The sequence below is a fragment of the Amphiura filiformis genome, chromosome 17 (genome assembly GCF_039555335.1).
Source record: "Amphiura filiformis chromosome 17, Afil_fr2py, whole genome shotgun sequence".
NCBI classification, from domain to species: domain Eukaryota; kingdom Metazoa; phylum Echinodermata; class Ophiuroidea; order Amphilepidida; family Amphiuridae; genus Amphiura; species Amphiura filiformis.
In genome coordinates, this window is record NC_092644.1 from 12,020,974 (window position 1) to 12,047,008 (window position 26,035).

Below are 26,035 nucleotides of genomic sequence, written 5' to 3' on the forward strand. Positions count from 1 at the left end.
AGTGATATAACATTGAACGACTGCCTGCTATCTCTAAATTTAATAGCATTAAATGGTTTAAGTTTGCTATCTTCAGTAGATAGCATTAAACATTAAATGGCTCAAGTTTGCTGTCTTCAGTAGATAGCATTAAATGGCTCAAGCATTAAATGGCTCCAGTTTGCTGTCTTCAGTAGATAGCATTAAATGGCTCAAGTTTGCTATCTTCAGTAGATAGCATTAAATGGCTCAAGTTTGCCATCTTCAGTAGATAGCATTAAATGGCTCAAGTTTGCTGTCTTTAGTAGATAGCATTAAATGGCTCAAGTTTGCTGTCTTCAGTAGATAGCATTAAATGGCATAAGTTTGCTGTCTTCAGTAGATAGCATTAAGGCAGCTGTGTACTCTAGACATTGTTTCTTTCGCAAAATTGATATGTTTGTACTTTGTTATGTTTTTTATAAATACGAGGAATGAAAATCCAGATTTAAATATCAAGTTATGAATGGATTTCGCTCAAACTTCTCAAGGGGCGTGGATTTACCCGATGTATATGTAATGTAAGGTAGAAAAATAAAAACTGCCGCATTCTCCTGCGAGATTTGATTAAAGTGCAAAATGTGACCACTTTAAACTTCAACGGCCATTATTTCAATGTTCATTTTCTCGGTAAAATGACGATTTAGGTACGATAACTCAATAAATACAACATCTATAGGTAAGCAAATGTGATCATCGTAAAAAAGCATGATCGACTCAAGAAACGGTTTTCTCATTTTTTTATATTTTGGTCTATTTCCGATTTAAGGCATCATTTTGTGCAAATAGGTGTTTGTGAATTTTAAAAAGTTCAATTTGATGCCTTATATGGTCAATATCTCAAAAAATAAGGCCAATATCAAAAAAATCAAAAAACTGTTTTTGGAATGGAGCCTCAAGATTGAGCTAAAAACAAAATAAGATATTTTGGAAAGAGTGTTTTTTGTTATGATGTACCTAACAAATATTGCCAAAAACTCACTTTTTGTGATTTTCTTCATAATTGTTGTTTTTACCCCAAATCTGTATTTATATTAAGATTTATTGATGTCTTGCCTTCATAAAATGTATACTTTTATATGTCTTGCGCGAATAATTACAAAGTTATTGCACTTTTACTACATGCATGTCTGAGAGTACACAGCCTCTTTAAATGGCTCAAGTATGTCATCTTCAGTAGATAGCATTAAATGGCTCAAGTTTGCTGTCTTCAGTAGATAGCATTAAATGGCTCAAGTTTGCTATCTTCAGTAGATAGCATTAAATGGCTCAAGTTTGCCATCTTCAGTAGATAGCATTAAATGGCTCAAGTTTGCTGTCTTTAGTAGATAGCATTAAATGGCTCAAGTTTGCTGTCTTCAGTAGATAGCATTAAATGGCATAAGTTTGCTGTCTTCAGTAGATAGCATTAAGGCAGCTGTGTACTCTAGACATTGTTTCTTTCATAAAATTGATCATTTTTGATATGTTTGTACTTTGTTATGTTTTTTATAAATACGAGGAATGAAAATCCAGATTTAAATATCAAGTTATGAATGGATTTCGCTCAAACTTCTCAAGGGGCGTGGATTTACCCGATGTATATGTAATGTAAGGTAGAAAAATAAAAACTGCCGCATTCTCCTGCGAGATTTGATTAAAGTGCAAAATGTGACCACTTTAAACTTCAACGGCCATTATTTCAATGTTCATTTTCTCGGTAAAATGACGATTTAGGTACACGATAACTCAATAAATACAACATCTATAGGTAAGCAAATGTGATCATCGTAAAAAGCATGATCGACTCAAGAAACGGTTTTCTCGTTTTTTTATATTTTGGTCTATTTCCGATTTAAGGCATCATTTTGTGCAAATAGGTGTTTGTGAATTTTAAAAGTTCAATTTGATGCCTTATATGGTCAATATCTCAAAAAATAAGGCCAATATCAAAAAAATCAAAAAACTGTTTTTGGAATGGAGCCTCAAGATTGAGCTAAAAACAAAATAAGATATTTTGGAAAGAGTGTTTTTTGTTATGATGTACCTAACAAATATTGCCAAAAACTCACTTTTTGTGATTTTCTTCATAATTGTTGTTTTTTTTTTTTTTCTGTATTTATATTAAGATTTATTGATGTCTTGCCTTCATAAAAATGTATACTTTTATATGTCTTTCGCACTTAATTACAAAGTTATTGCACTTTTACTACATGCATGTCTGAGAGTACACAGCCTCTTTAAATGGCTCAAGTATGTCATCTTCAGTAGATAGCATTAAATGGCTCAAGTTTGCTGTCTTCAGTAGATAGCATTAAATGGCTCAAGTTTGCTGTCTTCAGTAAATAGCATTAAATGGCTCAAGTTTGCTGTCTTCAGAGATAGCATTAAATGGCTCAAGTTTGCTGTCCTCAGAGATAGCATTAAATGGCTCAAGTTTGCTGTCTTCAGTAGATAGCATTAAATGGCTCAAGTTTGCTGTCTTCAGTAGATAGCATTAAATGGCACAAGTTTGCTGTCTTCAGTAGATAGCAATAAATGGTTCAAGTTTGCTGTCTTCAGAAATAACATTAAATGCCTCAAATTGGCTGTCTTCAGTAGATAGCATTAAATGGCACAAGTTTGCTGTCTTCAGTAGATAGCATTAAATGCCTCAACTCAGTGGACATGTACGTCAGCATATAGATGATAGCAAGACAAAGACTGTTAAGGGGGTACTACACCCATTGCATTTTTTTTGCATTTTTTTGCATTTTATGAAGAAATGAGAAAAAGAAATTGGACAAAGTGGTATGCAAAATGAAGGGGCAAATCTTCTCATTCAATTGGTGGCATCAGTATCAATGACGCGTACATGCTTCTAATGGTATAAGCCAAAAAATGGTACATCACTGATGTTTTAAATTCACTTAATTTTGGAAAGCTTACTATCAACGGATTTCGTTAAAATTTTGGATATGTGTTGCTAACACATTAGGGAAATAATGTTGATATGTAAAATGGGAATAAGTGGTCCCTGATTTCTTTTATGACTTCATGAACTTGGTGCTCCACAACTATCAAAAAACGAACCGGTTAAAATGCTTCTATTTTCAATGTTGAGCTATATTTTGTATTTTGAACTTGCGACACTATTTCACTGAAACTTAATTAAGCCATAGGTTACAGGTTATCACAACCACACTACAGCAATGTTGAAAAAGATTGTATTTTTGTCACCTATACCACCATATTAGGTAGTTTTCCGTAAGCTTCATATTTGTGATTTTGGTAACTATTTTATATTTATTTGCCCAATCCATCTCAACAAGGCAATCTAAATTGTACTCACCATTTACATCCCAAAGTATTTTAGTATATCCACCTCACACATTTCCATTATATATCCAGTAACAGACAAAATATCAAAATTGATGCCTCATTATGACATGTATGATATCACAGACTATCACATGTATTCAGAATTGATGCCTGAATTTGACCTGAACCAATTGACCTATAACCTGACCTTTGATGACCTTATAGCCTTTTTTTAATCTCTTTTCCTAACAACACATTATGGAAGATACATACATGGGTAGTATTAAATTGTCTATGTGGAAGAGATTAGGCCTATTTAATTTATTCAGTGTTATAATCAGTGAGTACATTTCTATAGATAGTATAACAAAGGATTTAATGTATTCTATTCATGTATTCTACTTGGACATGTTCAATAGAATAAATTATGGTTTGTTATGAAACACACATCTCAGTTACTAGGTTACAGTAAACAAAAAAAAATATATAGGGCTAAAATGATTTTCTAAATGGTTTAAAATCACTTTGTAGGTAGAGATATTTTATAAGTTTAGGACATGAGATGATGAACATATTTATGTAGTTCATAAATTTGCGAGAAAAAAAAGAAGAGGGGTACTGATGAAAATCAGGGTATTATTCCCCCTTAAGGGAAACATCAAAGAACACTGCTAACCGGATATCTTTTCAAATCTAGACAGTGAGAGCATAATGCGCAAGTACGATACGCGTATACAGCAAGGTACGCGTATAAAGGTAATTCGCTTAAAACCGGGCGTGTAAAATGCTCGCGATACTGTCATCTACGAGGGGGTATCCAAAAATTTTTGACATCACCCAGAAGGAAAAGAGCTATATTGATGAAATTTTGTCAGTGTAATCACTGGTCCTTATGTACATTATGGTCTAAAAATGGTCTCCTAAGTATGTTTACTTTCTTTACAGGTGGAGTTAGATGTGCAGTAGGCACATAACCTGCAAGATGGTGAAAATTGAGGCTCGCAGCGGGATTAAGCTCCTGCATTTGGAGGGTTAGGCCTACAATGCTCAGAAAATCTATGATGAAATGAAAGCTATCTACGGTGATGATTGCCCATCATATGGCACTGTTTCCTTTTGAAAAAGGAATTTCCAAACTGGCCACATGTCCCTCACAGATGAGCCAAGAAGTGGACGTCAATCATTTACGGATGATGCAGCCACAGTGAAGAAACTCAAAAAAGTGGAGGATCTTATCATGAAGAGGTTATGCGCCTACTGCCCATCAAAGCGCCACCTGTAAAAAATTAAACATACTTAGGAGACCATTTTTGGACCATAATGTACATAAGGACCAGTGATTACACTGACAAAATTTCATCAATATAGCTCTTATCCTTCTGGGTGATGTCAAAAACTTTTGGATACCCCCTCGTAAATGTTTTTCCTATTTTGCAACAATTAAAATGCTTAAAAATGTAATTGTTTCGTGCACGATAATTTCCCGTACCATACCTCTGCTTCACCTAATAGCTAATAATATATTAATGTTTGATATATGCAGCTGCCTATATAGGCATACTTGCAGGGTGTTTGTGCGCTGTGCTATATCTTGCATTTCTGTGAAAATCTACTTGTTGCTCTGTGGGGATGCTATTTTCAGTTCCTTGTATTTGAAGAAAGAATCTTGTATTTGAATAGAAAGTTTTTGATTATTTTGTACAGAATTGGGTTTTTTTATATGCAAAAATTAAACAGCAAAACCTGTGCAACTTTCACATTTTCAACAATCTTAAACTACAGTGTCCCATCAAAAAATGGTTAAATAACATGTTAGTATATTTCCAAGGCTTTTTTTATCAAATGTACTAAATACAAACATATAAAACGTTAAAATTAAAAAAATTACACTATATTTAAGTATGTAAAACATTGCGTAAAGTGATTTTTAAAGAAAATCTTGCAAAATGACTGCTTTTATTGCTATTGATTTTACTAAATGTCTCCAAAATGGTTTGGTAATCCTGTATAGTGTTGTGAGCATGTGCCATATTTGTTCCCTTAACCGCCCAAGGCGCTTAAGAAAGTCATTTTTGGTGGGTGCTAATTTTTACATTGTTAAAAGTCAGAATTACATCAATCTTGGTTTCAAAGGCACTTTCAGGTGGTTATTGATAAGTATTTTTAATACATCTGTCCACAAAGATATAGCATCAAAATTTTAGCGCACATTTTCAATATTTTTAAGGCTCAATTTCCCACATGCATGCATGTATAGTCACACGATAGGATAAGCTTAAAGGAAGTATTTTGACAGTATTGGATAGGCGGTTAATAATATCACATTTTGCTTGTATAATGTCACTGGGTTGGCGCATATAGGGGCATGGGCGGTTAATGAAATAAATATGGTACATATGATTCCCATCTTGTTTGAATAACATAAATGCACAATGCTTAGGACTTTGTTTATATGCACAAGAAATATACCTTTTGTTTTCTTACCATTAAGCCTTTATGATCTTCACACAGGTGTCAACTGGAGACAACAAGTTTCAAAATTTCTTTAAAGATTCAAATATTTCATAATCGTACATTGTCATGATCATATTTGGAATCAGCATGAAAAATGCATTAAAATGAGTACAAATTCAAGTTGATGGTTTGCCTACTATATTTTCTCAATAAATATCTTGATATATTGCATGATGTAATTAACAAAACGTAGTGATCCTTTCATATTTGACAGACAAAATAATTGCATCAAGATTTGACTGGTATGAGAGATGATGAAATACATAAGAACTGTGTTGATATAGTTTAAATCAGTAAAATACACAGTAAGTTGAACACTTCTTTTTGTCATATTTCAAAAACTAATTTTTGCAACACACAATTCTAGATAATGTCACATAATCTGATGGCAGACCCTAGGAAGATTTCTGTGATCTGACCTACTATTACAAGACATAATCCATCACAATTATTGGTCCCTTTTGACAACCCTTTATGATGAGAGCCATTGATGACGTCTTGTAGTTCTGAGGTTACCTGAGATGTTCAGGGATTGGATTACTCAAGATTTGTCTGTTTAATAAGAGCTTTTATGGTAATTATTCAGGCCACGCATAATGGGAGCTTTTAACCCTGTGTTACAAGAAGATAGTTTTGCTATATTAAGCCACTCAGCCATATGGTAATAATGGTGGTAGGGCTGCAAAGGATTGAGCATATTTAGAAGCTGTATTTTGATTGGTCACTTTTGATGAATATATCACATAATGGACCAATCAGATAGTGTCACATTCAAGCTCTAATCATAATACAGGGTGTCCAAACAAAAATGCAACAGACCGATGTCGTCATTATATGAACAGAAGTGGTTGCATCACGGCCCGTTTAAAGAATGTTGATATGTGTATGTGTAACAACACGGTTTCAGATTTGAAGCAGGTTTGACTGCCAAAAATGGCAAAATATAAAGTTTCAAAAAATATTGTTTTAAATATGTTTTCTAGACTGAAATTTTGTGCAGAATTCATTTCTGAAGTCAGAAATGCACAATCTGTCATTGTTTTCCTGATATGAGCATTACAGTAGAGGCATATGCTTTTGACGAAAAAATAAAAATATGAGATCCATAAGTGACAACATAATCACAACATATTTGAACTCTAGTATTGGCACACTTATAAAGGCTCTGCAAGGCTCACATCATGTTGTAGTGCAAGTCTGACATCTGATTGGTGCACACACATTGAATATAGGTCACATGATTGCGCAATACTACAGGTACTAATTGTTCCCGATTTTGCTCAAAAATGGGGAGCCCCGACAATTTGGTACAAAAATTAGACGACTTAAAAAATATGCATTTTAGCACAAGTTTGATACTATATCCCTGTAGTACTGTATCATGGGAATAACTGATTAGTTTTCCTGAAGTCAGAAATGCAACATCTGTCATTGTTTTCCTGATATGAGCATTACAGTAGAGGCATATGCTTTTGACGGAAATAAAAATATGAGATCCATAAGTGACAACATCATCACAACATATTTGAACTCTATTGGCACACTTATAAAGGCTCTGCAAGGCTCACATCATGTTGTAGTGCAAGTCTGACATCTGATTGGTGCACACACATTGAATATAGGTCACATGATTGAGCAATATTACAGGTACTAATTGTTCCCGATTTTGCTCAAAAATGGGGTGGCGAATCAATTTGTTAAAAAATTAGAACTCAAAAATATGCATTTTAGCACAAGTTTGGTACTATATCCCTGTAGTACTGTATCATGGGAATAACTGATTAGTTTTTAAACATGTCGCCTCATATTTTTTTTTTTTATGATTTTTCGAAATGCCAAATTTTACATAATTTACAGATGGCACAAATTGTTAAAAAAATTAGAAAAGAAAATTGAGAAGGAATGGAAAGATATTAATGTTATACCCAAGTAGGAACTTATACTGTGCATAACTGATTAGTTTTTCAAGCCTATAGCTCTTGTAGTTTTCTTGTAATCCCGATTTTTATAAATGGCGGAATTTTACACACATCAAAATTTTAAGGGGTAGGGGAAACATTTTTACATTTTGCAAGTTTTTCCCTTAGTTAAAATGAACAAAGTTAGGTATCAAATGAAAGCCCATTCAATACTGCATAGACTGGTAGATCAACCATCACTGTAGCACCTTAGATCAAGAGTTATGATTTTTCAAATATTTTTTTTTGCCGAAAACAGCTTATTTTGGCATGTCAATTGTCACGAGGCATGACATATTTGAATGATTCTGGCACGCAAATGATTAAGTCAATCACAAAACAAATACCTGAATCCATCAAATAGTACCCTCAGCTGATATGTTAACATTTTAAAGGGCCATATCTATGTATATTGTAGACTCTATGGGCGAGTTTCCCGACAGGAGTCTTATTAAGCCGTAGTCTTAAGGTGGCCTTGAGGCTACTAAGCCTAGCCCGCTCCCGAAGCCCGAGTCTTAACTCTAGCCGGATTTCTTCAACGCAAATTCAACCTAGTCTTAGTGGCCTTGTAGGCTTAACGCTTGACAACCTCGTCCCTTTCAACCAGCGACTTAATTGTATAGGCTGTTGGAGGTAGATGTACAATAAGCTGTGGTCCTCACGGTTTATCAGTACTAACAAGGTTGCCGCCTCATTATCGCAATGTTCCCGGCGCAAAGACCAGCCTGGACCCGCGGTCTTGTGCTTGGGCTTATACCGTACACAACTTGATGCAAGAATATTGTGTCTGTTTTTGTGTCTTTTATAACACACTTATTTTATTTCCACTTATTTTATTTCCACTTGACTTTTTATGAGTCCAACTTGTATGAATGATACGTCTATGCTTTATACTCGTGATTCTTTCTTTGCATCCCAAAAAGGGTAAAACTGTAAGCCTAATGGAAAGGAATCTGTGATTCCCCTAAAAAGGAAAGCAACCAACGTGCTATCTACTGCTGATATCAGATCTCACATGAAGTTATCTGTTCTGTTGGTACAATATTTATAATTATTTAAGTAGAAGATATAGCAATATTATATGCATCTTATCCGTAGAATTCAGTTTTAATACTGCATGCATTATTGTTTCGTGTCAAATGTTTACTATATCTTTACCAATTTTGTCCTTCCTCTATTGTATTAAATTGATGTCCAACCTAATAGGCCTACTTATGAAAAGTACGAGAAACAAACTATAAGGCTTGGATAGGGACAGGTGGTATCATATAGATGATGATGATGATGATGATGATGATGATGATGATGATGATGATGATGATGATGATGATGATGATGAAAGAATTTTTTAAAAATTATATTAGTTGTTAAAAAAAACCATCATTCAAAATGAGTAGGTCTTATGATAGCAACAGCTACTTAAAAAAATTCAACTAACTCAAATGACGCTAAAATAAAATGCTGAAATGTTCAACTAAATCGAACAATTTTACCCACAGTGGCGTAACTAGACATTTTCATTTGGGGGTGGGGTGGGGGAAAGCGGGGGCAAACATAATAAATGAGGGGCAGGCATCGTGCATGCTGGTTGGGTTTGTAAGGGGTGGAGTGGGTCTGAGGAGTTATGGGATCTGCTTGGAAGGTGTCCCGGAACATTGGCGTAGATTTCTTTTTGACATGGGGGGGGTGGGTTTGAAAAAAAAATTATGGTACAAATGCCATATTTAAGGTATTAAAGCTGGTGACATATAGGCCAATGGTACAAAAGTGGGATAAATGCAATTTATTTAACCTTAAAATTGAGTTTTTAAGGTTAAAATGACCAAATAATGAGGTTAATTAATAACTCTCAGAAGTAGGCCTAATTTACCTTTTTTTTCATGGGGGGCAAGAGCTCCCCGCCCCCTAGTTACGCGACTGCTTACTCATGTTAATTGAAAGACCGTCAAAAATATGAAAGATAAACTTTATGCTACAATTTAAATAATTTGTAAATTGAAATAGACCAAGGCTTACGACCTAAGACCTGCTCTGAGGCAGGGCCAAGAAAAGCCGCTGTAAGCCTGGTCTAACAGGCTTGCGTGAGACTACGGCTACAGAAGATTGATTTGAGAAATGCAAATTTTACTGAAGCCTGGGGCTAATCCTACAAGCCTGGCCCACGGGCTAACGGAAGCCTCGAGGCTATGGTAGCCGTGCTTCGGGAAATACGTTTTCAGTTAAGCCTGGTCTTACGACCTCTTAAGCCTTGAGGCTAGACAAGCCAATTGCTAAGCCACCCGTCGAGAAATTCGCCCTATGAGTATACAAAGTTGGCATGTGAAAATTTTTGTCACCCAAAAAGTGCATTTTTCGGGCAAAATCGGCCACAAATCAACATTTTGTAGCAAAACGATGTACGATGCACGCGTTTTGACAAAAAAATCATGTTCTACAAACAATTCTACCCTAGAAAAGACACCTTAGAAATTAAACATAGCTATTTTCACTTTGGAGTGAATTTTTACACACTTTGGCAGTGAAACCTGCTTCAAATCTGAGACCATACCGTATTTCCTCAAAATAAACACCCCCGGGGGCGTTGCATTTTCCAAACGGGGTCATTTATAGGTCATTTTAGCACGACAATTCCCGTTAAAATCATTAGGTAAGCTTAAAAGTCACGCTAAAATGATTTAACTATGAACTAGAAACACTGACTTTTGGTTCACTTCCGGGTTTCCGATGCAGATTTTCACCAATTATTGCTGCTATTATCGACCATGTGAGCAACTTGGTAAGCTTACTACACAAGATAGCATGGAAATATAGGCATTGTTGAAACATCTTGGTTGAAAAAAGTGGTGGGGGCGGTTATTTGAGGGGGGCGACTACGCGGGGAAATACGGTAGAAATGTAGGCCAAAACTTCTTGTCCAGATTCTAAGGGCGCAACTCTAGACAAAACATAAAACTCCAATAAATTTTGGAAGGCAATTAGCGAAGCAAAAAAAAACATGCAAAAAAAAATCTATCTGGGCAATTGAACAAGAAACACAGTCAATTGACAAACCTACTTATAGTTGGATAGCAACTAAATCCAGCTATTGTTATGCTCGTGTAGAAAACACACTCAAGCCTTTTGTGTCTAAGCAGTAATTTACAGCACGCTCACGCTAGCTACTCACAATGCCAATATGCGAATATAAAATTTCTGTGATCTAAAAATGGCAGCCAATTTGAACTTGATCTGACTAGCAAACCACATTAGATCTGACTAGCGAACCACATTAGATCACGAAATGACTTGACTTCAAGTGAAGCGAAAATTAATTTTGAAATGTCGCAAGCTGATTGCCAAATTTTTGCCACAAACTGATCAGCTATATTGCTTTACACTTTGATTTGAAATTAATTGGAGTTGAAAAGGGAAAACACATCCCGTCAAAATCACATAATAGTCAAAATTTGCCTGCTTTTACGTGCAAAAACTATTAAATTTGTAATACTTGATTCAGAGTTTTTTCCCTCAACACAATACGTTCTGTGCATTGACAGTGTTGGCAGTCCATTCTCTTACAATGCCGGCCGTGTTCATATCATGAAATCACTGTAGTTTCAAGGACAAATCTGTCTCGTTCAAAGAAACTCACTCGCTAACAGTTGATTTTTGCTAACAGTTGGTTTTTGCGGAATATCAATTTTAAATGACTCAAATAAGCAGTTATTTTTATTGTCCTTATAATATTTATATGTTTTCCAATGATAAATAAACTGTTTGTTATTCCAAATAAAACAAATTTTCCAGAAACACAAGAAGAAAAAGATAGGATGTTGCCATTGACAGCAGTATACATTTTAATACGAATTCACATATTCAAAATATTCATACTAGCAAAGAATTAAAACATTTGCAGTATGAATCCATATCTGATTTAAAAACATTTTGACATTAACTTGTTAAAACACTGCAAGCAATTTAAACAATCCTCTACATACATTTCCAATAATCTGAGTTCATAAGTATACTCATAAGTGCACACCCTCCAGCTTACTGCCAAGTAATACAAATTTTTCAAGGATATATATTTCCTGTTTGACTAGTATTTACTGAATATACAATTTTATATACTTTTATTGATTCCAACATGATACTGCTACAGGGGTACATGAGGGGGTTGTAGTAGTAATGGTTTCCTAAAAGCCAGAATAGCTTATCGAGTTTGTAACTTTGTCTGTTTCAAATGAGGGCACTTCACCCATAAAAAGTGTTATATACTTCATTAATATATTCTTGTTCATTGATTGGTTAAAAGTGGATCACATGACCAAAAATAGTTCTACCATCAGTACTCCTATCCGTAAATAGTACCTCTAAGCCAGATATACTATTTGCAATTTCCGGATGAGCCGTAAATAGTACCTCCAAGCCGTAAATAGTACTTTTGACCATGTTTTCAAGCGTATGCCGCATTATGATGCGACGGAACAGTTCACGCACGCTTTGAAACTGCTATAGCGTGATTTCAAGCGCTGCTGTAATTGGTTAGCCCGATTTTAGCCTATTCGATTTTTTTTATTGAAGGGAAAAATATAGGTTGTGCTTAAATTGGACGTGCTGTTCACTCAGGATAGAAGCTGTCGAGTCAAAACGTCAAATAATTTTCTTTCAACCTCTCATGGCAGTATATATTTGTATACTATCTACTGAAGATAGTTTTAATTCAATTGAGCAGGGTGCAAGATTTCTCAAAGGTGGACATAAAACCAAATTGCACTTTTTGGGGCTTTCTAATCATTTTAACTAGCACAGATAACTTTCTGAATTTTCCTTTAAAATTTGAATCTTTTTGACCAAATGAAAAACAAAAAATTGACATTTGACCAATCATGATGTACAATAAATGGACATAGCCAATGTATAATGTGCAAGTGACATCATTGTACTATGTAATTTGTGGATACAGATATTGCAGGAGCATTGAAGGTAGTACACTAGCTAAATGATGTCACAAAAGTTGGAAACTTCCTGTCCCTGGTCTTGAATCTGCAATTCTAGACAAAACCTTGGTTATAAAGATGAAGTTGTTTTGCTCTCAAATCTATGCTTGAGTTCAAATGTTTGAGAATGTGGGGCATTAATTTGGACTTGGCAATTTAACTGTCTGGAATGTGTGAAAAGACATAGTAAATCACATGGTTGAAAACAGCATGGTTGGGAGGGAGGGAGGGAGAGCCATTGTGAACAACATGTGAAAAGAGGACAAATAAGGTTAGCTCTCTTTGCTTTGATAAGGTCATGATAGAAGACAAATTTGACAGCAGATGACAGACCAGGCTGCACCTGATGGAAATGCAATTTTGCTTGTGGGGAATTTCTACAAACTCGTATTTCAGACGTGATCTTTCAATATGGTGTGACTAAAATAGGCTTTATTCTCCCGACACAGTAGCGTAGCCAGGGGTCTGGAGCCCCCTTCCCCATTCATCATAGACTGTCGGTACATCTTAGGCCGTCGGTAATCGATGGGCCTTGGTGGAAAAAAATGGGGTCAACAATAGACAATTTATAGTGCACTGCTTGAAAAAGTACATGTCACCCCAATCTGCCTGTTTATGTTGCCACATAAGTTAATAGTTTACATTATAAACATTCATTGAAAAAAAATTGATCTGCACCCCTACTTTTTAGTTTCTTGAGCATACCGGTCAAAAAGTTGGGGTTAACAATTTACAAACAACTTCCATTGGCAAAAAGTATTTTTGTTGGTATATTAACAAGTTTGTGCACCCCCCCCCCCTCCGGTTCCGAAAACCTGGCTACGCCACTGTCCCTACACAGCCAGATTTCTCAATGGATCATGCTAAATGAAGTTGAACTCCATCTTCAAAAACACAACCTCTATATGGCTTCAATCTGTGTGCACCTGTGAATGCATGTAGGTATACCTGCAAAGAATTCTTTTATAAACAATGTTAATTATATATACTGAAATACACCTGATGGAGATTGCCTGAACATCTATTACAGAATGTTGATGCTTTCCTATTTGGCTACATCAGCGGTTCCCAAACTTTTTGACAAGCAACTCAATTGTTGCTTTACTTATTTGTCATGACCCACAAACTATTATAGTGGTATATACCCACAGATATCCAGGGGAATGTGGAAGATGGATAACAGCAACATTGAAGTCTTTCAGCTTACTAAACTTACTATTACAAACTTTACAAATGCAAAAGAATAAATGTGGTGGCCATTCATTTTTATCATGAAAAAGTGTTGTAGAATAAGCATAAATTAACCGAGTAATGTAAAGAGATTGGTATTAATGCAGGCACTGGAAAGCGAACATAGGCTTATGTGTGGTGAAACTGTACTACCGTGTTTAATAACTATTTACTCGGTATGCAAAATAAAGAAATAAGGACTAAGACTCGGATGCTTGACTACAACACTGATGTCTAGCATTCCACTGGTCTCTTCTGGTATAGCAGTTCTTGGAATAATTTTTTTAATCAATTTAAATCAAATTGATTCTTTTGATTTTTTTAAATCAAGTAAATCGCCAACCCTGGTGCCGCCTGATCTGAAAATAACTAGTTCCCAAGTAAAAAAGAAAGAAAAGTATCTGCAGTGTAATGTAACACAGGTACTGTGTTGTTTTAAACATGGCATTGCATATCTAACACATTCACTTAAAGCCCACAAGGCAAGCTTATGTATACACCTAATAAAAAATGTCACATAAAAAACCATCAAGAAAATAACTTTTGACCAGAATAACTTCATTGACTTTTAAATTACGTTCCCTGCTTATATCCAAATGCATTGAAGACGTAATCACAGCCTGACTTCATGCCAATCCCGGAGGATCAAATACATGCCCGCCCACTGTCAGCAGAAAGCTACCAATTTCACATATTTTAAGGCAAAAGTATTGCATCTCTTGTGAAGTTCCGAAGTATCTAAATGTGCTTTATCATAACTTTCGGTACCAAATAGTTTGCCTAGAATTGCTCCATTAAAGCCATAAATTTGAATTTTTGTCATTCTTTACTTAAATTGCTGTAATAATATTAGTAATAAAAAGGTAAATATTTGTGCACAATTTATATATACTGCGCCAATAAAGTATCCTTACACTTGGAAAAATAATCACAATTTCAAAACTGAACAATATTTGGGTAAATTTGTTTTTTTAATAGATGCACTATCTAATCCTGCACATTATGACACCACATTGAATCCAATGTGACCTCAAGAAGTAAAGTTACAAGCAATTGAATAGACGAAGGTCCCGTTTTAAAAGTGACAAACTGGCCTATACAAGGCGCAAAAAGATTCCAACAAGTGCAACAAAGAGAAAACACAGATTCTTCAATGAAGCGTTATTTAAAGCAGTTTTTATTTCAGTTTTTACTTCTCTGTACTTTTCATAACTTTCATTTTATTATCAGTTCTTTTGTTTCAGTTTTCTTTTTTGTTCCTTTTGTTTTAAATTAATGCCAAATGCATAAATTAGCCATTTACCACTCTCAAACCAGATGTCTAGTCTGTGGAGTTTTGAATAGGCCAGTTTGTCACTTTTAAAATTGGACCTTCGCCTAATCAAATGCTTGTAACTTTGCTTCTTGAAGTAACATTGGATTCAATGTAGTGTCATAATGTGCAGGATTAGATAGTGCATTTATTAAAAAACAAATTTACACCAATATTGTTCAGTTTGGAAATTGTGATTATTTTTCCAAGTGTAAGGATACTTTATTGGCGCAGTATAGTATCCACACTGATCTGACTTTTGTGATTGGTCGTCCAGATCTCTCATCAATTTGAGCCTGGTTTTCTGCTTCAGTACATCCCTAACTACACTGTAAATCCAAGTGTTTAGAGTTTCTGTAACACTTTTTAAACACTGCAAGGTGTTTAATTTTTCATTTACACAGTAGGCCTAAAGGTATAGGACACCTAAACACCAAAATAAACACAAAGAGTAAAAACATAAGAGTATTTAGATTCTAAACATTCAACATGTTTACTTACAAAATTGTTAGAAAGCAAACACACCAAATGTTTACAAAGTAAACACATGTGCATTTACTTTCCAAACAATATGAAAGTAAACATGTTGAATGTTTAGAATTTAAATACTCTCATGTGTTTACTCTTTGTGTTAAATGTGTTTACTTTGTGTTTACTTTGGTGTTTAGGTGTCCTATACCTTTACTGTGTAAATGAAAAATTAAACACCTTGCAGTGTTTAAACAGTGTTACAGAAACTCTAAACACTTGGATTTACAGTGTGTCTGTCTCTTCAATCCATCCATTTCACTTCACAACAATAATTCTGTTATTAAAATTTGATGCTGCGCTGCATATATTTTGTCAATATGCCAATATTATGAAGTATTCTTTAGTGTTTACAAGAGAAAGGACAGCATGTTTTTGCATTAATAAAGAAATATGTAATACTGTCATGTACAACATCATAAGCAAACCTGCTGACAGCTTGCAGATGAACTGTCAAATTTTGAACTGATAAGAATCATCAAAAGTTTGTGATATAAGCTCTGGGACATATCAATTTTAATGTATTCTTACCTGAAAGGTAATTTACATAACAGCCATAAGCAGGGCATTCACATGAGACCATGCAAGAACTGGGTGATGAAAAACACACTTTTAGTGTAATTGACAATTAACTTGACTTAAAATGGATTGTAAGTTACTTTGTTCCTCTTGTCACCAGTATTTTAACTTTGAATTGTGTAGAGAGGTATCAGGATATATCAAGACTACATGAATGGAGGCTGGTACAAATAAGGGTTACACGTTGAACTAGTTCTTGTTTATTGCATTTCTTTGCTTGTGTCTGTTACCAAATTTAGGTTGTTCTATCTCAGAGAAGATATATGTGATGCGATCAAGCAAAATCAGTCGCAACTCGGAAATATTAAATTTTCAGTTTGTTATTATAGGATAGTAAAAGCATTTACAAAACTGTTTTTGCAGAAAACCCCATTGAAATTGAACAACCAGTTCCAAAGATATGAGCAATTACAGAGTTTGCAAAACAAAAGGAAATATTTCCTTTGTTTGGCTATATCTCAAAATCAATATTTCCAAGTTCCGACTGATTTTGCTTGATCGCATCACATATTTTGCTTCCCACAATGCTTTATTTTTTAGTTTCAGTTTTCTGTGCTTATTTGCACTGCAGTTCAACATGGGTCTTTAGTACTAGCAAACAAAACCTAGCTCCATCAATACAGGATATTATCTGGGAAATAACATACTTTTTTGACTAAAAACTCCTGTTTAGCCAGTCAAAATGAAAAAGGGTGTATTTTACTGGAAGCATGTGCAAAGAAATAGTAGTGTCATTTGCTTAGATGAGGTGGTTGCAATGGGAAGGACATGCTCTCTTCACCGGTTCCATCCTGTCTTGGTATAAACATGATCAATTTATAAATTCTCCCATAATACCTATGTAGTCTATTTTGTCCAAAGACATCAGAAAAGCAACAGTAATATCCTCTACTAAAAAGTGTGATTCAATTTTGCAACATTCATTGGTACCTCAGTTACCATGAGCTCTAAACATAAAGTTAAAATGTACAAAATTGGAGTAATATTTTCTCACTTGGTGAGTTTAAGTAATAATTATTCAACCTGATTTCATAAGATTAATCCAACAATCTTATTTGCTTTTCATATGTTAACTATTGCCTTTTCCAAGCTTTTTGGATTCTTCAAGAGTTTTGTCACGATAGAGCAATAATTTATAAATCATAGTTTGTGTATTTGTGTGTATCAAGACAAATGGTGTAAATCTGCTAATCTTAAGGTGTGCTTGTCAAAAAAGTTTGCTAGTAACCTAAATCCAACCCTAACCTTAAACCTTACCTAACCTTAACCCTCACCCCTATCCTAATGTTCGGTCTTAAGCTTAACCCTTTCTATCTATGTTTCAGTACTAGCGGAACTTTTGTTTTAGGACCAGTGAACCTTATTGTCAGAATAGTGACCCTTAGGACTAGCGATTTGTCCCCTTTCAAATGAACTCAACAAAAAAGATCCAAACCTAAAACATCTTCCATTATTTTGTCTAATGTCTAATGAGATTTTCTGGCTCATTTACAAAACATGCTGCAACTTGATATAACAGGGTATCACACACATGCATGTGATCAGACAATGAGCCAGGTGTCAATTGGAATAAATCGTGACATTTCTACATATTTAACCAACATTATGTTCACATTTTGCTGAAAACCACCATCAAAATTGAATGTTTAGCATCTACCAGTAAGACAGAACACTTCACAGAGTTCAACAGAAAGCAAAAGAACCTTCATTCTTTGCTGGCTTATCTGCATTTTTTTTTGATATCCAAGTTATTTTTATTTGCTTAATTGGTCCCATCATATAATATGCACCATTATGGTGAATCAGATTTATCCTAATTATCACCCAAGGCACTTATGCAAGTAAATTAGGCATATGTGACACGATCAAGGGAAATGAGTCGGATGTCGCCAATATTGATTTTGAGATATTGGCAAAGAAAGCGTTAAAATTCTTTTGTTTTATATTGTTTTTAGCGATTGATAAATTGATGTAACTTCACAAAGAAAATTTGTATCAACATGGGGTTTTCAGTTTCTGAAAGCCCTAAATGTCCTCTTTAGAAACATGTGTAAAACTCATTTTCGACCAGGGCCGACATGTGACTCATTCCCCTTGATAATGTCACATATGCCTATTTTTCTCATTGCTTTAGAGTCACTTAATATGCAAGACCAGTGTACAATAGCAGGCATAATCTCCACATGTTACATTGCACTTTTCAACCTATAATAAATGATATTCATTAACTTATGTGAACAACTTGTTTTAAACCAAAAGCCCTTGTCATGATTGTGGAAAGCAAAAGATGCATGGTGTAAGCTTTAACTTAATGTAGTTAGAAATGCTATTAAAAAAGGTATAACAGCAAAAACTCTTGATCAGAATGGGTGCCTAATGAGACAGTACAAATGTTATTTTCTGATTAATTTATGATGAACCTCTTTGTAACGTAAGCTGCTTAAGGTCATAATGCTCTACAAAAATCCAATCATTCTGGCGATTTCATTTACAGTAATAACGTAGCAAATACAATAATGCAATAAAGTAACTCATTTCATTGTGTATTTCAATCAGCCATATATTCATGATTTAAGGTGAAAAGGCTCATTAGTTACACAAGTAAGCACAATACGTATAATCTTCAAAAGCTACACATTTTTTTTACAAATTTGGAACTCGATAATACTGATTCATTATTATACAGGAAACAAAATTGTGTCATATTCTGTATATAGCATATAATTTCAGTACATTTTTAGTAGATTACTAATATTCAAGAGTGTAGCAAAATGTGTGCTTTTGTATGTTGCTGCTATCTTCTGAAGATAGCACAATGAGTGAGTGTTTTAGGTACTATCTTCTGAAGATAGCACAATGAGTGTTTTAGGTGCTATCTTCTGAAGATAGCACAATGAGTGAGTGTTTTAGGTACTACTATCTTCTGAAGATAGCATAACGAGTGAGTGTTTTAGGTGCTATCTTCTGAAGATAGCACAATGAGTGAGTGTTTTAGGTACTATCTTCTGAAGATAGCACAATGAGTGAGTGTTTTAGGTACTATCTTCTGAAGATAGCACAATGAGTGAGTGTTTTAGGTACTATCTTCTGAAGATAGCACAATGAGTGAGTGTTTTAGGTGCTATCTTCTGAAGATAGCATAATGAGTGAGTGTTTTAGGTACTATCTTCTGAAGATAGCATAATGAGTGAGTGTTTTAGGTACTATCTTCTGAAGATAGCACAATGAGTGAGTGTTTTAGGTGCTATCTTCTGAAGATAGCACAATGAGTGAGTGTTTTAGGTACTATCTTCTGAAGATAGCACAATGAGTGAGTGTTTTAGGTACTATCTTCTGAAGATAGCACAATGAGTGAGTGTTTTAGGTGCTATCTTCTGAAGATAGCACAATGAGTGAGTGTTTTAGGTACTATCTTCTGAAGATAGCACAATGAGTGAGTGTTTTAGGTACTATCTTCTGAAGATAGCACAATGAGTGAGTGTTTTAGGTGCTATCTTCTGAAGATAGCATAATGAGTGAGTGTTTTAGGTACTATCTTCTGAAGATAGCATAACGAGTGAGTGTTTTAGGTACTATCTTCTGAAGATAGCACAATGAGTGAGTGTTTTAGGTGCTATCTTCTGAAGATAGCATAACGAGTGAGTGTTTTAGGTGCTATCTTCTGAAGATAGCACAATGAGTGAGTGTTTTAGGTGCTATCTTCTGAAGATAGCACAATGAGTGAGTGTTTTAGGTACTATCTTCTGAAGATAGCACAATGAGTGAGTGTTTTAGGTACTATCTTCTGAAGATAGCACAATGAGTGAGTGTTTTAGGTACTATCTTCTGAAGATAGCATAACGAGTGAGTGTTTTAGGTGCTATCTTCTGAAGATAGCACAATGAGTGAGTGTTTTAGGTACTATCTTCTGAAGATAGCACAATGAGTGAGTGTTTTAGGTACTATCTTCTGAAGATAGCACAATGAGTGAGTGTTTTAGGTGCTATCCAAGATAGCACCTTTCCCTATTGCCAAAAAACAAAAGGTTTGTCTCAGAAAGCTATGTGCTATGCAGTTTTTGTTTGTTTGTTTTTATTTGGGGAAAAAAAACCTATATGCGCTTATGCAAGGTTTTTTTATTGCATTTATGGCCCACTTTTTTTTCCACTTTGCAATAAAATTGTCAATTTTGTTTGTCATTTTTTTAATAAAAAAAACCCGATCACACCTGCATTGACTATGCGCAAATCCAATTTTCACATATCTATGCACGTGGGTTTTTGAGACAACACATTTTTAAAACCTAAATGGAAGACTAATTTTGGTTTGTTTGTTTGTTTGTGATCAAAACAAGATATATGATTAAGACATCCATGGCTTCTAACTGTTCTTAAGAATTGCACAGGTACCATGACTATGTAACTCTTTTGACCATTAGAAATTCACCTCATGTACTGTTTGTTCTCAACAGCACATTCACTGCACCAATGTCCACTTCCTCATGTCATGGATATAGCCAATTATGTTCAGTGTTTTAAATCAGTTCTTTGTAGCAAACTGATTTAAAAATTACGTTCATTTTAAAGAAGAGTAAAATAATGAGTCTCGTTATAAACGTTTGAAAGTAATCATCATTTTGAGCAATCATCAATACTATATTAGCACCTGCTGGCAAAAGACAGTGTAAATGATGCGCTTCACAGCAAGGACTTCTCAATAAGTAGCCTGTAAGCCTGGTCTAACTTGGCCCTCAAAGACTGAAAGGACTGGTCTTTTGTTACAGATCTGTCCTCTACAGCCCTATGTGTCCCACCAGCAGATGCAATTGAGAATCCTTGCTTTGAAGTAATGTTACCAATACTTACATGCATAGTTCTGCAGTTGTCCTTCAACCATAGAAAGCATCTTGGATCTGTTCTCGTTTCTCCAGCAATAAAAATATCCAAACAGACAGAATTTCTTTTATATTCCAGATACCTAGGTCACCTTGTTTGGTCTTCTCAGGTTAAGCCTCTGCTTGTCGTTTTACATGTAAAGGAGAAGATTTGGAAGTATGTAATTCCATGGTGGTGCTTACTATCTTAACAATTGCTAAATTTTCTTGGTGCAAATTGAATCTTTACTCTGCAATAGAAAAGAAGATAGTAAACAAATTAGTCAAAATATTAATTTCAAGTAGTTCTATATATTGTGAAGTAAGTTATTTGTGCTTTTGTGGCAACATTTTGTTTTTCTTCTTCATAGAAGTAGAAAGTAGAAAATCTACTTGTTATGTGGCAATACATTGCACTATCACAAAATTTGTTCATCCAGGGGTAAATAACAACATCATTTCTCCTATCAAATTACACACAAACATGTAATTAATATTATTTCATACACTCCTATATCTAAGCAGCCAATCAGAAAAGCTGTTAGAAAAGTACGAAACATGCATTGATTGTGTATATTGTGCACTCCAGCAGACTACGGCGCAGTAGTGTTTCAAGCGTGTTCAAGCGTCGCATAGGATTGATTCATTTTTCGGGCGGGTTGATGCATTTATATTTGGTTCTGTTTTCCAACATTTTTAGGGATAATTTGTTATATAAAAAAAAAGTAAAAATGACGCGCTTTTTTCTTCTCGTATGAAACAGATTAATAAACTTGTATTACTTATTGCTCGAGAAATTAGACAAAATAATGCACTTGTGCTGATGTTGACGCGTCTAATGCACTCCCCCTTCGGGGCTCGTGGATTTGACGCATAAACATCAGCGCGCATGCATTATTTTGTCTAATTTCTCTTCCAATAAGTAATACGCGTTCATTAACCTATAATTAAAGCCAACATTGAACTGCCCACTGAAACAAAGAGAGCTGTAATCAGCGATCAAATTCGACGGTATTGCATCGCAAAATGCGATGCAATTTCCATCAACTGCTATGCACTTTTCCAAAATGCATAGCTAAAAGTGCTATACATAAATTTGAGCTAAATTCCACGTCAGATTTAGTTCCCTAACGCATCCTCCGAAAGGGCAGAAATTTGCCCTTTTGGGACTCAGTTAACTCTCTTGTTTTTGGCATTTTGACACAAAGCACATGGGGATATCCCTCAAGCTAGCAAAAGCCCCAGGTAATTTTGGTGATTCCCGAATCTGTCAAGCTCTTGCAATAGCAAAATTACGTCTATCAAATCAACGGCTATCAGCAAAAAACCTGACCTCTGGTCGTTGCTAGGAGATGTTTTCAAGTAGTTTCAAGACCCCCTGAAGCTGTATATACCAACTGCGCATAAAGAAATTGTTTATATGTTTACTGAGCATCGGTTTCAAAATACCCACTTTATATCGCGATAATGAGCTCATGAATAATTAATGAGGGAAATGTCAATGGTGATATTACACGTACATTTTGACTTCTTGAAAACAATTGTGACTTTTGATGGCTTTTAAGCATAAAATCCAGCACAAACATGAATACATACAACCTGTATTTTCTTGGATATATTTTATATTTTATTAGCAACAAGGTGAGTTTGGGAAATGTGTGTGGTGCGCGAATACAATTGGCGGCAGTGATAGCCGAGATTTGATGACAATGACAGAAGTTGTAGATTCCCTACGCAAACACAATATTGCATCGCCGACGCCAATGCTACACATTTTTTTGCATAGCAAAATAACTGCGATGCAAAATTTGGAAACTGCTATGCAAACATGTGTTCTGCATAGCACAAACTGCGATGCAAAAAAATTGACTGAATTCGAACCCTGGCTGTAATGTAAAATGCTGATATATTCCATTTTTCATTCACAGAACAAAATCTAACAAAATCACAGGTTTTAGGTTGATGAACCAGATAATGCTTCTCAATCCAACCCATAAAGCAGACCCACCTTATTAGGAACCTACAACCATGCATCATTAGTATGCTTCTCAATCCAACCCATAAAGCAGACCCACCTTATTAGGAACCTACACCATGCATCATTAGTATGCTTCTCAATCCAACCCATAAAGCAGACCCACCTTATTAGGAACCTACAACCATGCATCATTAGTATGCTTCTCAATCCAACCCATAAAGCAGACCCACCTTATTAGGAACTACAACCATGCATCATTAGTGATTCAACCCATAAAGCAGACCCACCTTATTAGGAACTACAACCATGCATCATTAGTGATTCAACCCATAAAGCAGACCCACCTTATTAGGAACCTACAACCATGCATCATTAGTGATTCAACCCATAAAGCAGACCCACCTTATTAGGAACCTACACCATGCATCATTAGTGATTCAACCCATAAAGCAGACCCACCTTATTAGGAACCTACAACCATGCATCATTAGTGATTCAACCCATAAAGCAGACCCACCTTATTAGGAACCTACACCATGCATCATTAGTGATTCAACCCATAAAGCAGACCCACCTTATTAGGAACCTACAACCATGCATCATTAGTGATCCAACCCATAAAGCAGACCCACCTTATTAGGAACCTACAACCATGCATCATTAGTGATTCAACCCATAAAGCAGACCCACCTTATTAGGAACCTACAACCATGCATCATTAGTGATTCAACCCATAAAGCAGACCCACCTTATTAGGAACCTACAACCATGCATCATTAGTGATCCAACCCATAAAGCAGACCCACCTTATTAGGAACCTACAACCATGCATCATTAGTGATCCAACCCATAAAGCAGACCCACCTTATTAGGAACCTACAACCATGCATCATTAGTGATTCAACCCATAAAGCAGACCCACCTTATTAGGAACCTACAACCATGCATCATTAGTGATACAACCCATAAAGCAGACCCACCTTATTAGGAACCTACAACCATGCATCATTAGTGATCCAACCCATAAAGCAGACCCACCTTATTAGGAACCTACAACCATGCATCATTAGAGCAGACCCACCTTATTAGGAACCTACAACCATGCATCATTAGTGATCCAACCCATAAAGCAGACCCACCTTATTAGGAACCTACAACCATGCATCATTAGTGATTCAACCCATAAAGCAGACCCACCTTATTAGGAACCTACAACCATGCATCATTAGTGATTCAACCCATAAAGCAGACCCACCTTATTAGGAACCTACACCCATGCATCATTAGTGATTCAACCCATAAAGCAGACCCACCTTATTAGGAACCTACACCCATGCATCATTAGTGATTCAACCCATAAAGCAGACCCACCTTATTAGGAACCTACACCCATGCATCATTAGTGATCCAACCCATAAAGCAGACCCACCTTATTAGGAACCTACACCCATGCATCATTAGTGATCCAACCCATAAAGCAGACCCACCTTATTAGGAACCTACACCATGCATCATTAGTGATTCAACCCATAAAGCAGACCCACCTTATTAGGAACCTACAACCATGCATCATTAGTGATTCAACCCATAAAGCAGACCCACCTTATTAGGAACCTACAACCATGCATCATTAGAGCAGACCCACCTTATTAGGAACCTACAACCATGCATCATTAGAGCAGACCCACCTTATTAGGAACCTACAACCATGCATCATTAGTGATTCAACCCATAAAGCAGACCCACCTTATTAGGAACCTACAACCATGCATCATTAGAGCAGACCCACCTTATTAGGAACCTACACCACGCATCATTAGAGCAGACCCACCTTATTAGGAACCTACAACCATGCATCATTAGAGCAGACCCACCTTATTAGGAACCTACAACCATGCATCATTAGTGATCCAACCCATAAAGCAGACCCACCTTATTAGGAACCTACAACCATGCATCATTAGTGATTCAACCCATAAAGCAGACCCACCTTATTAGGAACCTACAACCATGCATCATTAGTGATTCAACCCATAAAGCAGACCCACCTTATTAGGAACCTACAACCATGCATCATTAGTGATCCAACCCATAAAGCAGACCCACCTTATTAGGAACCTACAACCATGCATCATTAGTGATCCAACCCATAAAGCAGACCCACCTTATTAGGAACCTACAACCATGCATCATTAGTGATTCAACCCATAAAGCAGACCCACCTTATTAGGAACCTACAACCATGCATCATTAGTGATACAACCCATAAAGCAGACCCACCTTATTAGGAACCTACACCCATGCATCATTAGTGATCCAACCCATAAAGCAGACCCACCTTATTAGGAACCTACAACCATGCATCATTAGAGCAGACCCACCTTATTAGGAACCTACAACCATGCATCATTAGTGATCCAACCCATAAAGCAGACCCACCTTATTAGGAACCTACAACCATGCATCATTAGTGATTCAACCCATAAAGCAGACCCACCTTATTAGGAACCTACAACCATGCATCATTAGTGATTCAACCCATAAAGCAGACCCACCTTATTAGGAACCTACACCCATGCATCATTAGTGATTCAACCCATAAAGCAGACCCACCTTATTAGGAACCTACACCCATGCATCATTAGTGATTCAACCCATAAAGCAGACCCACCTTATTAGGAACCTACACCCATGCATCATTAGTGATCCAACCCATAAAGCAGACCCACCTTATTAGGAACCTACACCCATGCATCATTAGTGATCCAACCCATAAAGCAGACCCACCTTATTAGGAACCTACACCAT

At 35.7% G+C, this 26,035-nt stretch overlaps 1 protein-coding gene across 1 annotated transcript in view; it reads right to left on the bottom strand.

Annotated features, from left to right (window-relative positions):
* Positions 1-26,035, bottom strand: part of LOC140136935 (synaptotagmin-7-like) — a 552,412-nt gene that overhangs the window by 438,067 nt on the left and 88,310 nt on the right. Inside the window, exon 3 of the mRNA XM_072158587.1 lies at positions 21,242-21,500. Coding sequence (XP_072014688.1) covers positions 21,242-21,281 — 40 coding nt within the window. The 5' untranslated portion in view covers positions 21,282-21,500. The remainder of the gene's footprint in view (positions 1-21,241; positions 21,501-26,035) is intronic.